This window comes from Euprymna scolopes, chromosome 21 (genome assembly GCF_053919585.1).
Source record: "Euprymna scolopes isolate OS-2025 chromosome 21, ASM5391958v1, whole genome shotgun sequence".
Taxonomy (NCBI): domain Eukaryota; kingdom Metazoa; phylum Mollusca; class Cephalopoda; order Sepiida; family Sepiolidae; genus Euprymna; species Euprymna scolopes.
In genome coordinates, this window is record NC_136502.1 from 71,337,883 (window position 1) to 71,363,335 (window position 25,453).

The 25,453-nt window shown below is 31.3% G+C and overlaps 1 protein-coding gene across 2 annotated transcripts in view; it reads right to left on the minus strand.

Annotated features, from left to right (window-relative positions):
- Positions 1 to 5,243: 5,243 nt before the first annotated feature.
- LOC145242471 (RWD domain-containing protein 4-like) overlaps positions 5,244 to 25,453 on the minus strand; it is a 43,131-nt gene continuing 22,921 nt past the window's right edge. Inside the window, exons 6-7 of one of the 2 annotated variants that reach the window (XM_080105529.1) lie at positions 24,810 to 24,932; positions 5,244 to 6,384 (exon numbers count right to left, since the gene is read on the minus strand). In XM_080105529.1, the coding sequence (XP_079961655.1) occupies positions 6,040 to 6,384; positions 24,810 to 24,932 (468 nt within the window). In that variant the 3' untranslated portion in view covers positions 5,244 to 6,039. Of the gene's footprint in view, positions 6,385 to 10,286; positions 12,469 to 24,809; positions 24,933 to 25,453 lie in introns of those variants that run through there. The other variant, XM_080105530.1, reaches the window with a different exon arrangement.

A 25,453-nucleotide genomic window follows, 5' to 3' on the forward strand; every position in this document is an offset into this window, starting at 1 on the left:
AGAGGAAATAGGCGGTGTATAATCAACATTGTACCTTCGTAAAAATTGCCACTTGGAGTGATTGTTAGATCAAACGTAAACAACACTTCATGCTTCGTCAAGTTGTAATGTATATTTATTTATTCAAAATAAAAAAAGAAATTTTGTAATACAACTTAATAACAAAATTGACTTTTAAGCCCCCCCCCCGCCAAACAAAAATTATTTCCGTCTTTTGCCACCCAGACTAAGGACATTTTTTTTTCTGTGGGTGAGGAATGGAATAGTATAGTAAACAGCGCAAGCGCCGCAAGGATCGCTGACTTTCTGGTTAGATATGTTTACGTGGGTCAACAAAAACTGAAAACAAACATTGCAAAAAAAAAAAAAAAAAAATTCGGTACTTGTACAGTTTAATCCAAGACATTAAAAAATGAAAATATCGAAAAAAAGGTTATATTGTACATATCCGTTTTGGACTGAAGATGATCTTCAGTCCAAAACGGATATGTACAATATAACCTTTTTTTCGATATTTTCATTTTTTAATGTCTTGGAGTGAAGATGAAGATCTCCGAAAAAAAATTAAATTTAATTTGAATTGATCAAGTAGTTTGTTTTTTTTACAGTGGAAAACTCGTTTTTATGAGAGCGCGTTGAAGTCAGCCATTATGGAAATTTTTACTACGCCACGGGGAGATAACTCCAGTTAAAGCGCCGAGACTCCCTCCCCATCTTTATTACTAGCTTTTCTTCCTAAAAATCGAAACTTTTGCTCGGTATCATAACAAATTTGTTTTTTCGCTGTAAAAAAAAAAAAAAAAAAAAAAACTACTTGATGAAATTAAGTGAAATTTTTTTTCGGAGAGCTTCGTTTCATAACGGATACGTACAATATAACCATCTTTTTTTTTTTTTTTTTTTTTTTTCGATATTTTCATTTTTTAATGTCTTGATTAAACTGTACAAGTACCAAAAATACATCTTTTCAAACTTTGAAATCTACATACAATTTCAAACTGAACCCTTTATGGGAGTAGATTGTTCTTGATCTGCCAGCCATGGCGGCGGCCTGATAAAAGTGTTAGGTATTGTGAGAATTTTATTCTCACATGGTTTAGAACTCTGGCAGAGCAAAAAATAGACACAACATCGAAAAAAAAACACACCTGGTTGATTAAGGCAGGTCGTTTCATCTTCTGGATTGCAAAATTATATTGTGCCACTTTGCTGCTCAGCCAAGTCTCGTAGTTTGTAAGAAGTGGTAGGGAAAAATCTTCTGTACTGATTATCATTTTTTTTTTTTTTTTTTTTTTTTTTTTTTTTTTTTTACAAAGGCATCACCACATTATCAAGGCCCAGAGGCCACTCAAGGATAAGGGTTAAAGAGTGTACAGTAGAAGTTGGTCAATATAGTAATCATTAGTAATGAAAATTTGGTAAATTTAATAACTTATATGGAACGGCTCATCAAGAACTTATTTACTTTAGACTTGAACACAACCATATTGTAGTCAGCCGGAAAGCAGGAAAACGGAAGACAATTCCACAGGCGTGCAGTTCTAAGAAAGAAGCTTTGTTCATGGAATCTATGTTTAGGTTTAGGCACAGATAAAGAGTGGGGGAAATTATTGATAGTGTTTACAGCTAGACGAGTGTTTCTTGTGAAAGTTTGGCGAGGGGGGACCATAGATTGAAGCTCAGTTGAACACTTTCCATGAAAATAACGATACATCAGAGACAAACTCGCAACATCTCTTCTGTGAGATAGAGGTTGTAAGGAGGAGAAAAGGACATCTCCTACGAGGCTACGAAGTCTATTTTGAACTCTATCAAGGCAGGACAAGTCTTTTCTAGCAGCTCCTGCCCAGATGTGGCAACAGTATTCCATCCTTGGACGTACCTGGCTCTTATATAGATAGAGAATAGCATCAGCAGTGAGATATCTACTGGATCGATAGAAAGATCCCACCATTTTTCCAGAGTTCATTACTTTAGGCCCATTTAAACAATGTTCCAATAGAAAAAAGCGGACCATTCCGTCGAAGAGGTAAAACCAAAATCAACATTCTTTGCTGATTAAAAAGACGATATTACATCAAAAAAAAAAGAAAAAAAAGAAAAGAAAAAAAAGAACACCTAACTTAGTAGGTTAAATTGCCTCAAAAGTGCCATGACAATAAAGGGCGTCAAATCCCTTAAATTAATTAGAATATTAAGAATGAGTCCGTCATGCATTAAAGATTTACTCGGACTGAAGTTTTCAGTTTAAACACATCTGCTCTTGCGGGTTAAAAATTCAAGTCAGAAAGGCTGTAATTAAAACAATGTTAAACCGATTAACCAATGAAGTGACACGATTCAAGTCATGTAATTTCTCATAGTATTTATTTATTTTTTTTTTTTTTTTCATTTTTAGTTATTATCGTCTGTAGTCAGAATTATAACTTCAACTCCCAGAAGATTTACAATTTTAGACCTAATATTGTTTTTTAGATATGTAGTATAATCACACACACACATTGTTATATATATATATATATATATATATATATATATATATATATATATATATATATATATATATATCAGTAGACCTATTATAGAATTGAATATGAGTGGGTTAACACCATTAAGTGTGTGTATGTGTGTGTGTTTCTTGTCTCGACTTATATTTTGTCTTTTCTCATTTATATATATATATGTGTGTGTGTGTGTGTGTGTGTGTGTGTGTGTTGCATGCAGTCGAAAGTGTGAAAATCCCAATTGACTGAATAACTAACAAAGTAGACACAAAGCAAAGAGATAACGGTAATAGCAAAGAGATGACAAACACAAATGATCGGTTAAAGACGATAAATATCATTTTTATTTACCAAAAGAAAATGGTAAATCGTATGGTGATGGAGAGATCATATATTAAAATCGTTTGGGACAAGAACGAGAGTTTCATGGAGTTGAAATTTGTATGTTCCTGAAGTAGGATAACATGCCTCAAGTTGGTCCGGGTTGTGTAGACTGGATCTGATATTAGAACAGACGTCGATGGGTACTGGAATAGGTAGCTGGATACATTCTGGTAGTTTGTGAGTTGTCCTTAAAAGGACAGTTTGAATCGCATTAATAGTTTGGTAGATAGCCTGAAAAGAGCTATTTATTTATTTATTTATTTTACTGCTTCTGGTTCCCATGGCTACTGGGCTTGTCGCAAGTCACTGTGTTCATGGAAAGGTATTCACATTACAAAAATTAGCTCGACAAACAAACAAATGACTATAATTAATTTCAGGACGAATTTATTACAGACAAAAATATCTGAGGTGTATATATATTCGAAATTAAAGTGTGTTTGTTGGATTTGCCAAAAAAAGAATTTTTGTGTTTTTTCTTTGCTGTTGAAAAAAACCGTTGCTATTTTTAGAATGCATGGTTATGATGTGTCGATTATCTGTCTCTGCTGACTGGCGTATTTGAGATTGTTTTGTTTCAATGTAAACAAAGAGGTGGTAATGTGACACACACACATACATATATATATATATATATATAGTCATCCACTTAGAGTACTGTTTCGCTGTTTCACAGCTCATCAGTGTGGCTAGACAGGCAATTGCCTCAAGCCAGGATCGAAAACCGACCACCCAAATGACAGTCAAGGCTTCTCACCATTAAGCTATATGGCTGCTGCTGTGTAGGTCATGAATACACGATGTTTTGACATCTTCCAAATGCCTCTGCTCAATATATATACACACAATCATTACTGTATTTATGCTTATAGTTATGGTATATATATATATATATATATATATATGATTTTCAGAATGTGAGAGAATGTATATAATAAATTCCACAGCCAAACAACGTCGCAGCCCACAAGAGCCATGACAGTCAAAGAACCGGAAGTCCAAGACTAGAGTTTCGCCCTCATTTGGGCTCGTCAGTTAGACACATCCGAACTCAAGATTCGAAACCCGAGCCTCTTGCATGCAAGGCAAGCACTCTACCAACTGAGCAAACGCCCTGCACACAAGACTTGGACTTCCGGTTCTTTGACTGTCATGGCTCTTGTGGGCTGCGACGTTGTTTGGCTGTGGAATTTATTATATATATATATATATATATATATATATATATGTAATAGGATCTCAATTTTCCCTTGCATAAATAATTTCTACAGAAAAACAGCTGAACACTTCATAAACAAATACTTCACACTCACGACTTCAAGCAACTCGTAAAGCATGTTTCAATCAAATTTGGGTACATTTTATCCCCATTTATGAATTGCTACATTAAATCCAAAGAAACTATAGCAGTCCTACAAAGGAAGTAGCAAAGACTCTCTATTCCTGTATTTCATTCTTAACAAGTATAAATAATTTAATAAGAAATAAATGTAAACTGAGACAAGGCGCACATATATCTTGATATTTGTTTAGATAAATGATAAATAAAATCAAATAAGAAATACTAACTCTTACTAAAAGAATAATTGTTATCCATTCTTTAAATTAAATAATTAAGTATAAGGAAATGATTTATCTAATATATAAAATTAAGTTAATCGGATTTTCAAAGTTAGATCTAATCTATATTTGATTCTGACTATCCAATTTATTATTCTACCATATATTTTGCAATGAAAAATATTTTACTCCATTTCTTAAAAAAAGTACTTATTCTAATTTAGTAGATTGGTAATATGAAGATATTTTTGATAATGAGCTTTAGCTTAAGTTCATTTTAGCTAAAACATCTTTTATTAATGATATAAACTAAGATTTTAATAATATATTTTATAATAATTGTCTTTTTTTCCTATAGTCAAATTTCTTTGAAATAATATTAAAATAATGTTTTAATCTATTTATAAAATTATTGTATGTAAACAAATCTTTGAATACATGAGGATTTAATACAACTTTTAAGATAGTTAAAGTGATTTTCTATTCAATAGTTAAAATGTTTCTAATTCGTTTTTAAATTTCAAAGCTTGAAGTAATTCATTATTTTTTATTTTAACTATCAACACAAGATAAACATGGCAGATTTATTTACAAATAAACCAAAATGCACTTTGATAGATTTCATGATTAAATTATTTTTTTAAAGTAAGAATGAAAAAAAAAGTTATTGTCTAGAATTTGCCTGTAATAAAAAAACAAAATTTTTTAAAAATGTGTATGATGTATGTACAATGTACACATACATATGTCATACAAAAACTGTGACGAAATAAAAATATCATTTAAAAAATTACATAAATTGATCAAGTTGTTTTAATTTTATAAAGAAAATCATTTTGAAGCAATTAATAAGAATGTGTAAGCTTTACAACATAAATCTCACAAGTTTGAATAACTGACTTATTGTTTCTTTTTTTAGATTGTTTTCAAAATGGTGGACAAGGTGGCTGCTCTTTGGTTATTCTTGGAATATGATATTTTTGTTTTGTCATTTTTCTTTTATTTTTAAAGAACAAAAAATTATTTTATGCTATTGTATTTATTTCAACAAATAATTGATTAATATTAAGTAGAAATAATAATAGCATGTAGGTGATACACACAGTAAAGGGAAAGGCTATATATAAAAAAAGAATAACAAAAGTAATTAATTTTTAATAACAACTGGTTACGAAAAAAAAAAAAAGAAAAAGTTCATGAATGAGAATTCAGAATGACCTAAGAACATTCTAGGTGAAGAAAAAGTTCCTATTTATTACTGAATAGAAATTTAGTTCACTCGAGTTCATTTTAAGTGGCACTCTTCTGGAGGTTGAAGGCTCAATTTTCAGTTCAGAGGGACACTATAAAAATACAACTGCTAATTACTTAGGACTGTCATAACTGACAGAACGAGAACATTCTACCCTCATGGATTAAATAAGGGTTCAGCTCAAAATTCCATGCAGATTCCTGAGTTCAACTGAAAGATTCCTAAGTTTGATACACCTAAAGAAGGTTGGGGGTTATATCGAGCAAAACGTTGTGAAAATGACACTCAAAATGAGAACAATAGGCTAAACAATCCTCATCACAAAAATCTCATACATTCTTATGTATGAAGTCTTGCCCGCAGAATCTTATGCACAGTAGATTTTGGCAGCCTGAGCTCCAATGATGCCCGTCTTACAGACTTTCTTGGACTTGCAGTAAAGGATTCTTCTATGGAAGCAACACTTTCGTCACTGACACATGGCCTTCCAGACCATGGTTTATCATGGACAGAGCCTGTCTCTTTAAATTTTTTCATCCATTTAACAATGGCGCTTCTATGAGGCGCTTTTTTATTGTATTGAATTCTAAACTTTCTTTGTACAGCAATAGTAGATTTCAATTCAGCCAACCAAAGGACACAGTTTACTTTTTTCTCAATTGAAGCCATAAGATCAAATTGATTCTGAAAAACAAAAGAAAATATTTTTTACTTATCTAAAAATTGTTACGAATTTTGTGGTGAAAAATTATTCAATAACTATACTTAAAACTAGATACATGAAACTTTATAACATTTTTTACAGATTATTTCTATCGCAAATATGAATAAAGTTATAAATTTTTTAAGGTGCACACGAACTTTATGGACACCTTGTATTAGAAATAATATAAGTCGACATTGATTTAAGCTCCCTAAAATCTAAAAATAAGATGAGAACACTAGACTGAAGATTCCAAATAATACAAATAACACTGGGCAACATTTTTTACTTTTTAAATGTTGTCTAGATTTCTACAACTGATTTAGGGTATTTTTGCACTGCTGAATCAGGAAATGGCATCTGTTTGCCTTCCATCAGGTCAAGTTTTTGTGCTAAGTTGATTTTTAAAAAATTAGATCCTGTGACAAAGTTGATCACATTTTTTGTGGCATTATCAGCTGATTTTTGTGAACACATTTTCTGTGATGACCTCAAAATGGAAGTCAGTGAAACCACATGACTTTCGGATGGAGATTTCCTAGCTTTTGACGGGGGAGGTTATAAATGAAAAAGACATGTCAAGAGTGTTGTCCCAAATTGTGTGCACAATTTAACTCTGTGTAGGTATCCATCTGTCTCTCATGCATACAAAAGTAACCCGATATTTTCTGTGACGTTTTTATAAATATTGGTGCCCAAGTGAGTTTACCAGCAGATGAATCGAACTTGATGACAATGTGAATGTGTAATGGTTTATGAGGGGATTAGCTTGTAATTCATCAAGACACAACATATAAAATCAACAAAAACAAGATTGCAAATCTGCACTTTTTTTTATAACATTTGGTAGTTGATCATCTCATAAGTTTGGGCAACATTCTCTACAACAGGTTAGCACACAAGAACACAAAAAAAAATTATGTTCTTTAAGATTTATTGCTTACTCTCACATGTTTAATAAAGACGTCACAGGATGTCCCCACTTGTTGAAATCAAACAAGGATCTTTTCTGCTTTCTTAAATACTAAGCTTTAATTTCTTTTCTGTTTCCAAGTACAACATGATCATCTTCAAGTCCAATGTAAACAAGTTCTTGTTGAGGCATCCTCTTGAATAGTAAAATTCTACCAATTTCCACCACTAACAATCATTATGATGTTGTCTCAATGAACACCATACACTCATAAACCTTTATCCTTCAGTGGCTCTCAAGCCTTGATAAACAGTGACTCCCTTGTAAAAAAAAAGTATATTAATGTATGTGGTGGTTCTTTCAGTGGACAAATTTTATATCCATGTCTAACTTATGACTAGGGCTGTGACAACAGCATATTCTTTTCATTCTTTTGACTCTCAAGTATATATCCGACACAGTAAGACACAGTCAATCAACTGAGAACCACATCAGTCTATATAAAAACATGAGATATTAACGGATATATACTTAAGAGTCAAAACAATGAAAAGAATATGCTGTTGTCACAGCCCTACTTAAGACATAAGATTTATGAGCGCTAGTTCAGAAATCCCACCTCCATGAAAAACTTCTATAGAAGTTATCTCCCTTGTTCCTTTAGACTATTTTGTGTTGTGAAATCATCTCTCGTCATTTAACCATAATTTTCTTACGTAGATCATACAAATTTTTCTTTTGATCATGAGTGTGGAGTAGGTTCTGGACAAGCACCAATTTATGTTATATAAATTGGAGGGGAATCTGCAAACTATTTTGAAGGATACAAAAACAACTATTCAGAGTAGAAACTTCACTAAGTCATTTTTTTTTTTTCACTTAATGAGGGAGGGGGTATAAAAATACCTGTTATAGTACCCAAGTATGCAGTTACACAACGCAGTGTGATAAATATTTATAAGGCCATCTGCCTAGAAAACAAGAAACTCTAATGCAGATGACTGGGCACAGTTTCTCACTGTAATGAGGCTTCATAGCAAAGCATACTAGGTGTCGTAGAACGTGTGTCGTACAAACACACAAAAAGATCATTTAGATGTACGGGGAGCATTCCAAAAGTAATTTTTCCGATTTCTTTATTCCGTCCGAATGGATCAGAGGGGATTGCAAATTGCATTGTTATGATGACTGAACTTATGAATGTCATGATTTAAAAATTTCATCTCTGTTGCAGATATTAATGGTATAAGACTAAGAAAGCAACCCTTGTCATGGACGTGCATCAGAAGCAGAGATGTGTCATTGATTCTTGGTAAAAGTGCATTGAGAATGGTGGTGACTATGTGGTTAGAGTCAGCTAATATACTTTCTAACTTCCAGTGTGTCTGCTACGGAAAGCGGTGACAAGGCAAATCAGTTCCTTCACTTTTATTGTTCTTCAGTATTTCTGTTGTAAAGCAATTTATTGAAATAAAATATAAGAAAAGGACATTATTAAAAATCTATAGAAATGAGAATGTGTGTGAGGACACTTCTCAATCTATATACTCAACGGATTTTTGATCTACAAACTTAAAATTTAATATATAATCAAACATGTGGAAAACTTTTTAATTGTTTTCATCCAGAAAAAAAGGGCTATTAAAGGGTCAAAATTGAAAAATTGGTACATTGGGGGGGGGGGGTCATCGGATTTTTTATCTGTTTGTCAATTGTTTCATGAATGCACATAGATGAATGGTTCACATGACATTCCTTATGTTAAGAATAAGTAGGTTTGAAAACACTTTTTGAAGATTGTGTCAAGCTGGCCTAATGGTTATCATACTTGACTGACTATCTTTAGGTTTCGATCTCAGCTTGAATATTTCTTTTCTTAATTACAAGAAGTGAACTGTTTAAAAAAAAACATAATACTCGCATGCATGTCTCAGTTTCAATAATTCTCAATGAAAATAAGGCCGAAAAAATTTTCAATGATTATCAAATAAAAAATAACAATCGGAAAAACATAATAAAACAAAAGAGTACATGAACAGGGGAGATGTAGGCGTGGGGAAAAACGCAAACAGATTTGCTTTGTCATTGTTTCCAGTAGCAGACACACCGGAAGTTAGGAAGTACATTAGTTGACTATTACCAACTATATAGAAAATAAATTCTGGAGCACAAAAGGTCATTTGTTTTAATGTTTTTATAGCTCTTCAGCTTTTTGAGTTAAAAAATATTTTTTAAATGAGGTTTTACTTTTGGAACGACCCTCATACATGCTAAAAAGCAGAAAATGGACTGTGGATGTTCTGCCCCCATTTTTATCTGTTAATCCTTATATTCCATGTGTCATATTTCCGACAAAGGTAGAATTGATGTTATTTAATGTAGTATGTAGAGTATGCTTTCTTAATAAACATTTTATCTGGCCTTACACAATCTGAATGATAGTCGAGGGCTGCAAACTCTGACCCAACTTCCAAAGAGGCTTTCTTTTTTGTGAATGGAGTCTGGACCTTGCAGTAGTTTCTTGTGCAGCCTCTCGTCATATTAGTACAAACTGCCATGACATTTTTTCTTTTCAATGGTTTACACAGTAACTTATTTCTCTCACTGTTTCTTTCTGCAATTCCTTAGCCGACCTCTTCCACAAATTTCTGATTATAAAAAGTTAGCAAAACAAAATATAAGTGTAATCACAGTACTGCAACTTACACCAAATTTGCAACATTAGCTGTGTAAGATGTTCAAACAAACATTAAACTAAGTTTTTCACAACAAGTGCATACTTGTATACGCATGTGTGTCATCGTTAATGAGTAATCAAGAAATGAGAAGTTTTTTTTTTTTTTTACATATGGACGTTGTTGCTGGTCTTCATTCTTCTTTTATCATTACTTTTCCATGTGTGGCTGTTGATCCCCTCGTGGTTGTTGATCTTCTGTTAACTTAAAATGAATCAACACAATAGAGACTTGCAAAGTTTTCAAAGGTTTTATTGAAGAGAGAAAGTTTGTTCACGTGGGGGAGAGACTAAAAGAGAGGATAAAATTAATTCCTTCTTGTTCTTCTAATTAGGCAGTGAGAAATGCAGATCACAAATGTTGAGGCGAAATACATTCAAATTATCTCTACATCTTAAGACGCATGTTGTCTCCATTGTTTCCCATACCAATTGAGTGGAAACTATTCTGTCCTCCGAATTTGATGTAATTTCTCTGTAATATCATTTGACACCCAACTCTCTAGTGCATTTTGTATAGGGAGCTAACCTTTGAACCCTCACCTCAATCATGCCAGCTGCACTGGGTCTATTTCCATTTGCCACCAGGTTATCCTGACATGTACTATGTAACCCTCACCAAAATTCATACTAGTTAGCATAATCTCTGTATCCAATATATAACATGGGGTTGGATTCCAACCTTAGAGAGATTGAAATTCATCTACATGAAACCAAACTGGATTAGTTATTTTTTATTTATTGATTAATAAGATTTCAGGTTATTCTAACATAACCTTGAAACCAAACTTTCAAGGTCAACAACTTTCTATGTAGAAGGCTCAAGCTTCCTTGTGTTTCCATGTTGCTCCTCTCCACATCACCTTTTTCACCTTTGCGCTTTATCATGCACACAATGATGGAGCTACTGTCATTGTGTGAATCTGATAAAATTTGCAAGATCATGTGTTCATCTTTCTGACAACATTCATATCTGTTGTGACACTAATGTTCACAATGTGCAAGTCTATTGCAACAAAGTTGATGATAAGAGAAGGTTTTGTTATGTCTTTTCCATCTTGAGTATTATTTTCACAATGTTTCAGCCAATGTAACTTCTGACTTTCTTTAGGTATGTATTGTCGAATTTGTGAATCTTAATATCAAGACTTCTACCCAGTCATGGCTGATGGAAATTCCATACAGATACCCGAGTCTGAAAAAGATCAGAAGTTACATCATCGGAAACGTTGTGAGAATAACGTGCAAGATGAGAACCATCTGAATAATCTAAATTATCGAGCCTTATCTAAAAATTTCAGAAACGGCGAAATTTCTCATATCAGAAATAATGTATTGTCTGAAATTGACATTAATTCAAGTCTAAAAGTAAAGACTAAAAAATCTCCAACAAAAAATATCTGAGATGTGAGTAATCAATGGTAAAAAAAGATGAACTTGCGATGAATTTTCCAGTTTGAGGATCGATGGTCCTCTTGGGTGTGTGTGTGTGTGTGGAAAAGACAATGCAAAAGTTAACTTCTTTTCTTAACAACTCCAATCAGTTCATCAACTAAAAAGAGTTCAAATTAAGAGAGTACATGTGAGGGTGGAAAAAGATGGAAAGTCATTCTTTGATGAAATAGAAGTCATCTAACTCCTCTACACTCAACATGAATTATTTGAAGGCAAAATTAAAATTTTCATTTTTCAGTGAGGAAAGGAAGAGAGAAAAAGCAGCAAAAGAAAAAGAACGGTTAGAGAGAAAGAGAAAAAAGAAAAAGAAAATCTAACCAAATAGCAATGAAAAAGAAAAAGTAAATAAGGCTCTAGCAATTTTATAGAGATTGACCTTTTTTATTAAATAAATAAATAAAAATAAAAGCAGAACTCACATTCATACAATTTAAACAAAAATTCACTTTATATTGCTTTAAAAAATATCTATTTAAAAAAAAATCAGAATTTCCCTAAAAACAAGAACATAAAAATAAAATAAGATTGGAGGAAAAAAAAGGAAGAAAATAAATTGGATCAGAAAAAAATAAACTAATTTTCTCAGTTATTGCAGAAGTCAGGGTCAACAGAATGGCAGTAATTTGGAGAGGATGGTGATTTGTCAACACAAATAGATCAAGTAGTATCCCCTATAGTATACTGAACACCATAACAACTGATAAAATAAACATCTGCACTGAAGAAGCATTTTTATTAATTATTACTATTTTTTCTTAGTCGTCATCCAGTTTCTAGTTTGAATCCTGTTTGGGACAGGTGTTTGATAACGTCCACCCAATCAGCACCCCGGGCAACCTCGCCTCGATTCCCAACCCTGTCGAATAATTTCTTCTTCTGGTTTTTTGTCAGTTGCTCTTTTGGCTTTTTCACTTTTGGCTGTTTTTCATCTTTCTGGTTTTTCTCATTCTTTACATCTTCTGGCTGAAAAAAATAAAGGCAAATCAAACAATAAAGTGGGAAAGACCCCCTTTTAATGTGGAGACAACGGATACCATCTGTAAGGGAACCTTCACAAAACACACACACATATATAAATGTTTGAACTCTCCTCACCCCGTTCCCTCTTTTTGCCCCTACCCCCTGCCACGAAACTTGAAAAAATGCTAATGATTACATGTCTCGTTTACCAAGCCAAGAAGTGAGTATTCATTTTACGCTAAATTTATATGGAAAAGTGATTCCCCACTCTAAAATGTTCAATTTTTCTTATTTTATTAAAAATTCTATTTTTAAATTATCTTTAAAGGCTGTTGAAACATATTAGTAAAAATGTAGAAACATATTAGTACAAAAAAGATTTGGATTTCTTTTTAGGAAGTAAACTACACTGAATTAAGTCGTAAAAAATACCAAATATTTTAAAATATATGTAAATTAATCAGGTAATTTTTTTTGTTTTTTTCTTTTTACATGAGAAAAACACTTGTTTTGTTTTTTTTTTTGTTTGAAAATGATTCCAACTTGCAATGAAAATACAATTGAAATAATCCTTTTAAAAATTTGGGACGTTAAAACTGTACATCTTCTATAATATAAATCTCACCTGTCTGTTTAAATGCATGTATGTATTAGGGGTGTACTGATTAATCGGCACATAATCGATAATCGGCCTAATCAGTCACTTTGCCAGTAATCGGAAAATTTGCTGATAAATCGGCCGATTATCTACTTTTCTCTTTCCTATTAAATTTAAATCATTTCATCACTGCCAAGTAATTCATCAGATAGCTTTGACACATTAACATAGTAACTGCTAATTTAACTTAACATTTAATTAAGTGTCCGGTCACTATTTTGGCTTTTTTGCCTTTATAAACTAAAATTACAAAATGCAAAGTATAATTTCCAATTCTTAAATATATATAGTTAAATAATTTGATAAGAAAAAAGAAATTACAAACAAATTACAAAGTACAAATTGTAATTTTTGAAGTGAATAACTATAAACTGAAGTTCTGCACTTGCTGCTGCTCTACTTCTTCTGTTCTTGCTGCTTTCCTCCTCTGCCCTCATAGTCTCCTCAATATTTAAAGTTGAATACTTTTACATTGTAATGTAGAAACATTAGAGTTTCTCCATTCTCAGGACACAGCCTGTTCTTGTAGGTTCATACACATTACTACCTGTACTAAAGAGCCTCTCACTCTCCACAGATGAAAGTAGTGTGCTTAAATATTTTCAAGTCAGTTTATTCAGCAGTGGCAAGGCCTCCTGTCTTCTTTCATCATTGAAATGGATCCTCACCTATTGCAAGTAGTTGTAAAGCTACTTAATGGTCAATGCACTTAACCATAAGGGATTAACTCCTTTTGAGTTGATTGTGATTCTTGTAATTCTGCTGTAGTTGCAGTCTCCAGGTTTAACTCAGCTTCTACTTGCTCTAAGTTTTCATTTGTAGGCTTATTTGAAACTAATTCATCAAACAGGTTTGAAAGAGATAGTTTTATTTTCACTTTGATCTTCTTGACCCTCAACAGAGCTTGACAAAGTGTATCCTGCCGATTCTGCTTCATTATCATCAGTAGAAAGTAGAAGATGTTGAATCTAATTCTTAGTGTTTTCAATGTCATTCTTTTGAAATTTAAATTTGAATCTTGGATCTAGGAAAGTAGACACAGGTTTTTATCATTTAGATAGGATGAAAATCTTGTTTCCATTGATTCATTAATTGTTCAACAATGGTAAGGATTCCACTAAAGTCAAAAATATAGGAATTAGATTGGACGATTGAAAGAAATAACTTCAAAGCCAAAATTGTAGGCATTATCATTGATATGGCTGAAAATCTGTGACTTGCTTCTTTGGTAATTTCTTCAAATGGACTCAATAACTGGACAATTTTTTAAACAAGTCCCCATTGGTAAGTTGTTAATGTAAAAATCTTATAGCGTCCCAAATTCTCTATGAAAAAAAATGAATGAATCTCTTATTAAAAAATTCAGTGTGCAAATCACATATATTCCATAAAAAAGTCCTTTCTGATTAATGTTTACCAGTTAAAAGAATATTCTGTTCATCTAAAAAACAGCCAAGTTTGTTTACTTATTTTAAAACTGGTAAATATTAATTAGAAGAGACTTTTTCTGAGCATTCAACGTAAAGCACAACGGTCCACACAAACCACAATAAATCATTTGTAAACAATCATAGCGTTAATTGTAACAAAGCTAATATAAAATAAAGATGTTAAAACAATAAAAACAATAGTATTTATGCAGAGAACTTTTTGGAAACCCATTTCTTAACATGTGGAGGAGAGGGTGTTTTTCTTAGTCTGTACTTTCACCTAACAATTTAATAAACAACACAAAACAAGCGGACAATTCTCTATGAGTTTGACTGGGGAAGGAGGTGAGGGAACCACCTCAAATGGATGATTGTGATGAGTGCCAAGCAATTGTATAACGAACTCTATCATTGATAACATGCAGCTCCCTCTTTTATTAAAGTTAAATTGATGTTGAACATGTATGTTTACTTAATTAAATTGCCATAAAAAATGAAAAACACTACATAAAATTATTACATTTTCTTGAGGATATTATTTAAGAAGTACATAGCATTCTAGAATATGTATTGACTTGGAATGGTATGCAATATTCAAGATCTGTACATTTTAACAGTTTTATTGATGTGTGATTTTGAAATTAGCATATGCTTGATATTTTGTACTTTATTTCCGCACCAAAATTGAACATACCAGACTTATAATGAAGTAAGTTGCAGTTGGAATTGTTTAAAAATAGGCATAATAATCATTATATATAGAACTATATTGATTGTAGATATTTACTGTCATTTAATTCAGTTTCATTTGATGATACTTTAAAAATTGTCCGTCAGTGCAATTATGCTATTATTAATGATGCTCACTTTTCACACCTCAAAAATGAAGGTCGAAATTTAATTAGAAATAATTGTACTTTTACTTCTTATTATTCTTATACAAGTAGTGATAAAAACATCTTTTGTGACATTTTTACTGTTTTTTTGTCAGTTGGTTTCAAAGTTGCCATATTGTAATTTACTTGTTTGTGCTTCTTCACCCTCAGCAAGATAATGTATCCTGCTGACTCTGCTTCATCATCATGAGTGAAAAGTAGATGTAGAATCCAATTCTAATTATTATTTTTAAGTCAATCTTTTAAAATTAATATTTCAATCATGGGCCTAGGAAAGTAGATTACACAAGTTTTTAGATAGGATGGAAATTTTGTTTCCATTGATAACCTGAATTGTTCAACAATGGTTAGAAGTATTCCACACAAGTCAGAAATACTAGAAGTAGATTGGACAGCTTTTGAGAGAAATAACCTCAGAGTTAAATTTGTAGGTATCACTGATATGGTTGATGTTCTGTGACTTGTTTCATAGGTAATTTCTTCAAATGGACTCAGAAACTGAATATTTTTTTAAACAAGTCCACATTGGTAAGTTGTTAAGGTAGAAATCTTATCAACAGCACACATTACAAGAGCTTTTCATTGTTCTTAATTTATTTTTAACATATAATATGTTGAATTCCACCATGTGGTCACATCTCGAATGAGTTCGTTTTTTCAAAATTAAGCTAATCCTGTATTTTAGTTAATTTACTAATTGCTAATAGGAAGCGATTCATGTGAGAGACTGTATTTCTGTTAGATGTCATGGTTATCTTCACAAACTGAGTTACAATGTATGATAGGTATTCTAAATCACATTCCCTGACACAAGCAACCATGTATGTTTCTGAATCCCACAAAACTTTATTGAAGATTTTATACTCATCCAGAACATTGTGCATCCAGAACATTATTCTTGCACCTGTGTGTGCAACAAGGAATGGGACAGCTCTAAGCACAGATTTGCACGGTTCAAAGTCATTTGAAAGCTAATGACCTGTCAAATACTGAAAGGGAGCATTATCTGCTGTAGCTGTCCAAATGTCTGTAGTTCATGAAATGCTGCTAATTTCAGCAAGAGATGGTTGAATTTTTATTTTACTTTTGTAAATATATCGAAAATTATTTTGTAGTGAAGTACTTTTTTAATGGTATGCTGTAATTTGAACAAAGTTTTGCAATAAACCTATTAAATCCAATGGTAGATGTTACACAATATAGTTGAATATCAACAGCATTTCTCTTATCAGATAATGATCTTTTGTGACCTGTGGTCATTAATATCCCAAACTTTCTTTTTGGTCAATATTGATTCTATAGTAGTTTGGTGTTTAGCTGGAGGCTCATAGTTGTTGCCATTTGTTCCTGGAATGTCTGTCCCTGATATTCATTGTGCTTCCTTTTCTTATTTGCAACTTTTGCTTCTTTTGAATGAATCTTTCTAAGATGATTTAACATATTAGTCGTCGTAAAAGTTTTTGCTGATTTGCCATCCTTCGATGTGATGGTTTGACATAATTTGAAAGCAGTTGTATTCTTATTCTCAGGATTGACATCAAAATCCTTCCAGCAGAAACTGGTTGTCATAATGGTTGAAAATTGTTGTTGTCAGTATTTAGTTAATTTTTTACGTATTTAAATTACTTATGTCTGATATCTAATGAGTAATTTATCTCAATAAAATATACATTATCTAAAACAGAAAAACAAAAATATATATGTAATGGTAGCAAGAGTCCAAAAATTAGGAACAAGAGTTTGACTGATGAAGAATGCTTTACTTTCGGTTTGCACATCATCGCAATTTACTGTACAATTCCTCAATATGAAAACTGTAAGATGAAGTAGTAATTTTCTTTGCGCGTGATTTAAAGTAAAAAAATAATGTTAATTCGACAGGAAGAGAAAGGAGGGAAATTTTCCATGTTTACATCTATTTTCCTTAAATTCAGTGCAGTTTTAACAGTCTATATGTTAAGAGCACGTCATGCTTTTTATTTGATAATATGGTGTAGACGATGCATGTCTTTGATAAATTTTCACTGGCAATAAAAAGAGGGAGTTAACTTGTCTTCGTTTACAATATAATTAATATTAGTATCATTTATAACAACAAAATTTGCTGATAAATTGGCATTGGAAAACTTGGTAATCGAACGATTATCAAAGGCTAATTAATCAGTAATCGGCCAATTTGATATTCGGTACATCCCTAGTATTAGCATTACAGGTTGAGTTTTTCTTTTTAGATAATTGTTATTTTATCAACTTGGATGAAAACGGTTATGTAAAAGATGCTTAAAACCGTTTGAATTATGCAAATACCATCAGCAGTTCAAAAGTTATGAGAATTTTAAATGCCAAAATTTAGGCTTTTCCATGGACATTTTCTTTATAAAAAGTGGGCTCAATTACGGACCTCAACATTTCAAGAAATTCGGTAATTTCGCCACCATTTATTTATTTTTCAAGCTATTCTCATGAAACTTGGCAGTTGTATGTAAAATTGTGTGCTCTTTCTGATTATGCAGTCAAATCTGATGTATCTCTTTTACCATAAGCCATGAATTATAAATTCAGATGTACAAATTTCAATTTTTTTTTTTAAACTGGTGCATGGTATCATACAGTGGGTGTCTATTTATGAACAAAACTAAGTATTATAGTGGTATTTAAATATAGCTTTATTGTGAATAAGCATCTTTCTGAAAGGAGAGCTTAATCTTGGGTGTAGCCATTGAATGCCTAAAGAGCATTCATGGCTGGTATTTACTACTCCCCTCAAAAAAAAGAAATTGAGTAGGTATGAATTAATTTCAGAAATAAATTGAAGAAAATTTTTCATATAGATTTTGGATTTCTGTAAAAGATGGAAATTCCCATAGTCGACCAGAATTTATGCATTTTGGGACCAGTCCAATTTTCAATTTTGTAAATCCTCTCTATCTGGCCCAAAATATGCCCCTATTTTCTGAGATGCAACCATAAATCGTACTCTACATGAATCCTTGATGTAACTTTCACAGTACCAGGATACCAGGAATCCTGATAAGCAACAACTATATATTCACCAGTTGATGGTAATTTTTGTCATTTCTATTTTGTTGTTTTACTGAAAATTCAATTATGTAAACAAAGAAATAAAATGGTAATTTTTTACCTTGTTTCCACCTTAACATTTAAAATGATTACGTATAAAGGTTTTAGGGTATGCTGAAAACGAATATCGCATTTAAATTTTCTGCAAATAAGTAGTTTTCCGGATATTAACCAATGTCATTTCTTATGTTATCACTGGTGGCCATCTTGGTATGCACAAGTGCACAAACACAACCTTGAGAAACTATGCACAAATACGCACACCAAGATGGCCACTAACAATAACATAAGAAATGACATTGCTTAATATCCAGAAAACTACTTATTTGCAGAAAATTTAAATGCGATATTCGTTTTCAGCATACCCGAAAACCTATAAAGGTAGTCATTTTAAAGAAAAATGTTAAGATGGAAACAAGGTAAAAATTTACAAAATGCATCACAATGAAATTCTTTATCGAACCGCCTAATTATTATTATTATTTAGATATCCTCACTTAAAAAAACAAAATATGGGTTTGTTTTACAGATTCGAAAAAATGGTCTTGACAATGAGTTAAAAATAAATTCAAGTTTCACAATATCTTTTTTATTTAATTGTTAAGTGAATGTACAGAATAGTTAACAAAATACCATCCCTTCCCCATGTTAAGAATGGGTTTCTAAATAATAACGTTATTATTTCAGCATGGTAACATAAGTGCACAAATACCTTTTATTTGTTACTAGCAGGAGTACCCGGTGTTGCCCAGGTGTTTAGAGGGGGTGTGCGTTTGGGGGGAGGGGGGTAAATCAAAATAAAAGAATAAGTGAAGTAATAACCCTGTTTAAATATAAAAAAAAACGTTAAAACTTCTTAAAAAAAATCAGAAAAAAAAACCCAAAAAACGAACTTGATGCAAACGACTAATGTTAAAATTTCTTAAATCGGAAAAACAAAAACAAAAAAGAAAACGCAAACTTGATTGAAAAAAAACAAACAAAAAAAACGAATGTGATGCAAAACAAATGATGTTAAAACTTCTTAAAAAAATCTGAAAAATAAAAACAAAAAAAAGCGAATGCGAAAAATGGCATAAATAATCCAATAGTATTGTTTGCAAATCAAATTTGAAAAACTTGAAAACAATTTTTTGAAATTGACAAACTCAGAATAAAAAATGACTAGTGAGACGAAAGCAGAAAAACAGTTTTCTATTTTTAAGAGAATGTTTTAGTCAGCTCAGCGCATTATGTTAGCATTAGCGCTTAGCGAGCCATTTTTCTGTTAATTTCTATAAAAGATAAATTTCCGCACAATTAATAATTATCAAATATTTACATATTATACATGAAAATAATTCTGAAACTATTATCTATATCAAAATGGATGCCAATTTATCTTATCAATTTTAAAATATTCTTTGTCAACTTTGCTCAGTCGTAACTTTGCTTCCTGTGGTCGTAAAAATAAAAATCAAACACCAGTAGAGATGGACTTCCTTGTTTATATAGCCTGTAAAATTTCAGCCATATCCAATCAAATTTAACCCCGCGCATATGTATCCAAAAGTAACGTATAAAATGTAAACATTGAAAAAACTCTGTCCCTTTTTGCTGTCTTCATTTTTTACCATTTTTTCATTTTTAACTTGGAGCATAAAAACATTGAACGCATAAAAGAAAAATAAATTAACATCATTGGAATGCTTATTTTATTCTCTTTCCATCAATGTAATTCTTTTAAAAATTGACCAACAAATAAAAAAGATATACTTGTTGAAGCACATTAGGTATGTAATATTGCTGATGTCCATGAAAATGCAGCATATGCTTGTAATACTATTAGTATGTATGTATGTTTGTATCTCTGCTTAAAACTTTTGACAGAGGTGACGGATTTTCACAAGATCGGTATCATTTTGAAGCTTAATGTCTCAGACCAAAAACATTCATTCTTTCACCCTCAACTGGACAGGAGGGGTCGATTTTTTGTGAACCATTTTTGCAAGTCATCGCATCGGTTGGATTGACTTTGCCGAACTTTCGGTCGTGTCATAAAGTAACGGTCAGATGTCAAATTTTTTTCACTTTCTTTTCCGCCTTCGCGTCATGGGTTCGAGCCTGCCTACTACCATTTTTTTTTCTCTCAACACATACCTCCAAACACCCGGGCGAGGCCGGGCGCCCAGGCTAGTAGTATAATTAAACATTCATGAACGATATTTGTTAAAATAAAACTTCTGCTTATTTAAAAATGTTAACTTCTAAAATACTGATATTATTGTTTATATAGTAACATAACGGTGATTAGGGGAATTTGATTCCTTTTGTATGATATACGGATTGAGAGTATTTTATCATTCAATATCCAATCTTGTCCGATTTTTTAAATTTGTAATGCAAACCAATTTTTAAACAAATATTTATAAAAAAAAAGTTAGATGTTGACAGTTAAGTATTTTCTTTTTATTAACACAGTTTCAAAGACTGGACAAGCTGATTCAAGTAATTTTGTCGTCTTTAAACTGTCCATTACAGTATATATAAACTTTAAACTGTCCATTACAGAATATACAAACTTTAAACTGTCCATTACAGAATATATAAACTTTAAACTGTCCATTACAGAATATATAAACTTTAAACTGTCCATTACAGAATATACAAACTTTAAACTGTCCATTACAGAATATACAAACTTTAAACTGTCCATTACAGAATATACAAACTTTAAACTGTCCATTACAGAATATATAAACTTTAAACTGTCCATTACAGAATATACAAACTTTAAACTGTCCATTACAGTATATATAAACTTTAAACTGTCCATTACAGAATATATAAACTTTAAACTGTCCATTACAGTATATATAAACTTTAAACTGTCCATTACAGAATATACAAACTTTAAACTGTCCATTACAGAATATATAAACTTTAAACTGTCCATTACAGAATATATAAACTTTAAACTGTCCATTACAGAATATATAAACTTTAAACTGTCCATTACAGAATATACAAACTTTAAACTGTCCATTACAGAATATATAAAAGACATTAAATCGTAAACATTTGTTTTGTTTTTGTTTGAAAACGATTTCAACTTGCGATGAAAAGTACAAATCAAATTTGTTAATTCGATGTAAAAAAGAACAAAAGCGATTTACAGATTTCTCTTTATTTGCATATTTTAAACGCGAAAAATTGTTGACTAAAGAAAAAGCTTTCATGGCTTTGTTTTTATTTCCTTACGTATGTGAAATCAGAAATGGAAACACAGTTTTTCAATGTCCAAGCAAGACGATTTGCAAAAAAAGTAAACTACGGTTGTTGTTGGTGGCCACTGCTATCCCTGAACAATTGCAGACACTGGCGGCCGTGGCCAAAATGAAATAATCTGCCTTTTACTGGTGATTAGTGCTGGTTTGGGGCAATAACATGCAGGTACTGTTTGAATTTTAAAAAAGCAATTAAGGGAATACGTAAATTAGTATGAATTAATAAAATTACGAAAAATGGTCCATTAGAAAAATAATGGAAAGTAAAAACAGAAGTTTTAGAGGTATGGGATTCTCACTGTATGAACTGTTTAGAGTGATCGGAATCAATGCTAGCATTCCTAGCTGTTTCTGTTTGTTGTTCAAGTCTTCCTCTTCTTTTCAACTCTTCCACCAGGAGTATTAAATTAAATTCCAGATATATGTCGTCTTTTTTGAACGTGTAAAACAAAACAATAACGACTTTTTTCACTTCGTTTCTTTGAGTATTGTTATGTTAAGAATGACATTTGGAATAGACATCCCTAACTCCCTATGTTGAAAACGGTTTTCGGAATAGACACCCCCAACATCCTTAATGTAGAGAACGGCTTTCGGAGTAGACAACCCCTTTTTGCTTTGGTGGGGATGAAGGGGTGGAAAAATAATTCCCCCAAATTTAACTGTGATAACCGTTGTCAGCATACTCACCCACAAAAAAAAAAAAAGGGGGGGGGCGTTGTTGGTAGGAGAAAAGTAGGTTTGTTTATCGCGCATGTGTACAAATATGGCAGCCAGTGAATTACGTTGCACAAGACAAGTCTTTATATCTCTATAAATACTTGTCTCTGCAAAATTTGAATAAGAGTTTCTTAATCAGCATAGTTGAATACCTAAAAAAGTCATCATTCTAAAGAAAATTCTGGAGGTGAACCTAATGTACAAATTTACACTCAACCCATAAAAAAAGTTAATGTGGACGCAATGTTGAGAATCCAGTGGATGATATTGCCGAAACATTTATTTTAATTTGGCAATGATCATAATACATTGTGCAGGTATAAATAAAGTATATTTAAATAAAGTACATGAAACAAAAAAAAATGTAACTATGCCTGCAAAAAATATAATTACTGGAACAAATGTACAAAGCGAGCGAGCGAGAGAAAGCAGAAATAAATGTTTGTTGTTTTTTCTTCAGCATCGCTGTGAAGAAATGTAAAAAGAAAGAGAGAGTTGGGAAGAATATATAGAGAGAGAGATAGGGAGAGAAGGAAAGAGAGAGAGGAAATGCAAACATGCAGTTAAATGTAAGAAAATGAACGCAGCAATTTACTTAGAGGTGAAAAGTAGGTTTCATTGCGATGCTATATTTGAATGGTACATTAGCAATCATTTAGCATGCAAATACCGTTAATCCTAAATATAGGAATGGTCAGAGGTCAGCCAATCAGATTGAGCGGAATTAATCTGGGGAGACTTTATTATTTTTGAATCGGAAAAGGGGAAAATTATGTTATGTCTAGGAGTTTATGATCCAGTTACGAAGGGTGAAACCCCATATCTGTCGAAAGTACAGAATTCCTCCCGGTGATGACTGGGGGTGGTAGAAGGACTTGATATTTAGAGAGGAAATAGGAACTACTTCCTCTAAAGATGGTTGCGATTGTGATGCTGTTGCTTCTAGAATGAAATGTAGGATTTTATAATAATGACTAAATGTGTCTAAAATTGCGTTCTAAAGTTACATAGTATAGTGGCTAATAGTCTAGATACAATAAATTTGTATGTGGCATCTGTTGTTGCAAACCTATGGTAAATTGGTCCATAGGGGAATTTCTGCAATCAAAATATTATATATGGAGAAAAATAAATATTTATTTTTCAAATAAATCTTTAAATGATTTTTTTTTTTATTATTATGGTGAATTATATTTTCTTTCAACTGCATTAATTTTGAATGCTTCAGGGCAATATGTCTTGTTTGATATGAACAAAAGTAAAAAAATGTTCTATTTCCAAAACAAAAAGTTTTCTTATGCATCTCTCGTGCATCAATGGACATTTAGATCTCTTTATTTATAATGCATGCTTCATTATCATGGATTTTTATTTAAACCATGTTTTAGTGAAAAAAATCAAAAACGTTCTTGTGGATGTACATGTGCACATGAAAGCTATGCTGGAAAAATAAAATAATCGTCTTTATAAACAAGTGCTAGCTATAAAAAACAAAGAACATTATTGCTCAAGTCCATAAAAAACAAAAACCATTATTGTTCAAGTTCATAAAAACAAAAAACACTATAGATCAAGTTCATAAAAAACAAAAAACACTATTGCTCAAGTTCATAAAAAACAAAAAACACTATTGCTCAAGTTCATAAAAAACAAAAAACACTATTGCTCAAGTTCATAAAAAACAAAAAACACTATTGCTCAAGTTCATAAAAAACAAAAAACACTATTGTTCAAGTTCATAAAAACAAAAACCACTATAGCTCAAGTTCATAAAAACAAAAACCACTATAGCTCAAGTTCATAAAAACAAAAAACATTATAGATCAAGTTCATAAAAAACAAAAAACATAATAGATCAAGTTCATAAAAAAACAAAAAACACTATAGCTCAAGTTCATAAAAAAACAAAAAACACTATAGCTCAAGTTCATAAAAAACAAAAACCACTATAGCTCAAGTTCATAAAAAGTAAAATACACTATAGCTTAATTTCATAAAAACAAAAAACACTATAGCTCAATTTCATAAAAAACAAAAACCACCATTGTTCAAGTTCATAAAACAAAAAAATACTATAGCTTAAGTTCATAAAAACAAAAAACACTATTGTTCAAGTTCATAAAAACAAAAAACACTATAGCTCAAGTTCATAAAAATAAAAAACACTATTATTTAATTTTATAAAAACAAAAAACTCTGTAGCGCAAGTTCCTAAAAAGGGCGACTATGTTTGTTCAACAATAAAATACCCTTAACATTGGGGGACAAAAAAAAAAACATTCAATAAACTTACATGAGAAATTAGTGGAGGAGGTGGTGGTAAATTGTTTGCTATAGAACCCATGAGCGTTTCCAGATTTTCTTTGACCCATTCAAATAATGTGTATGTCATTGCACAACCCAACATATCATCAGCCTAAAAAACAAAAATAAAAAAAAACATCTCAATCAAAATATTAGATTAAGAAATTTTATGTACTGAAAATTTCATTCTACCAATGAAATTTTAAAATTTCATTCTACAAATGAAATTTTAAAATTTCATTCTACAAATGAAATTTTAAAATTTCATTTTACCAATGAAATTTTAAAATTTCATTATAAAAAACATCAAATGACATTTGATTTTGTTTACGATATTTGATTTTAATTTTTTTTTCTTTTTAGATTTGCTTGGGTCTATCAATGTCACACAGTTGAAGTCATAAAATTTCCAATTGGCTTTATGATCACCTCTATATCAAACTACACGTATATTCAACAGATTTGTATTAAAAATTAAAAAAAAATTTTTTTAATTTTTCATATACTTGTTTGTTTTGTTTTTTATTTTAACTATGAAAGTTTATAGTTTTTCTAACAAGATTTTATAAAAGGAATAACTAATTCGATAGAAAAATATGAATATCTTGAAATAAATAAGGAACGATGTGTATA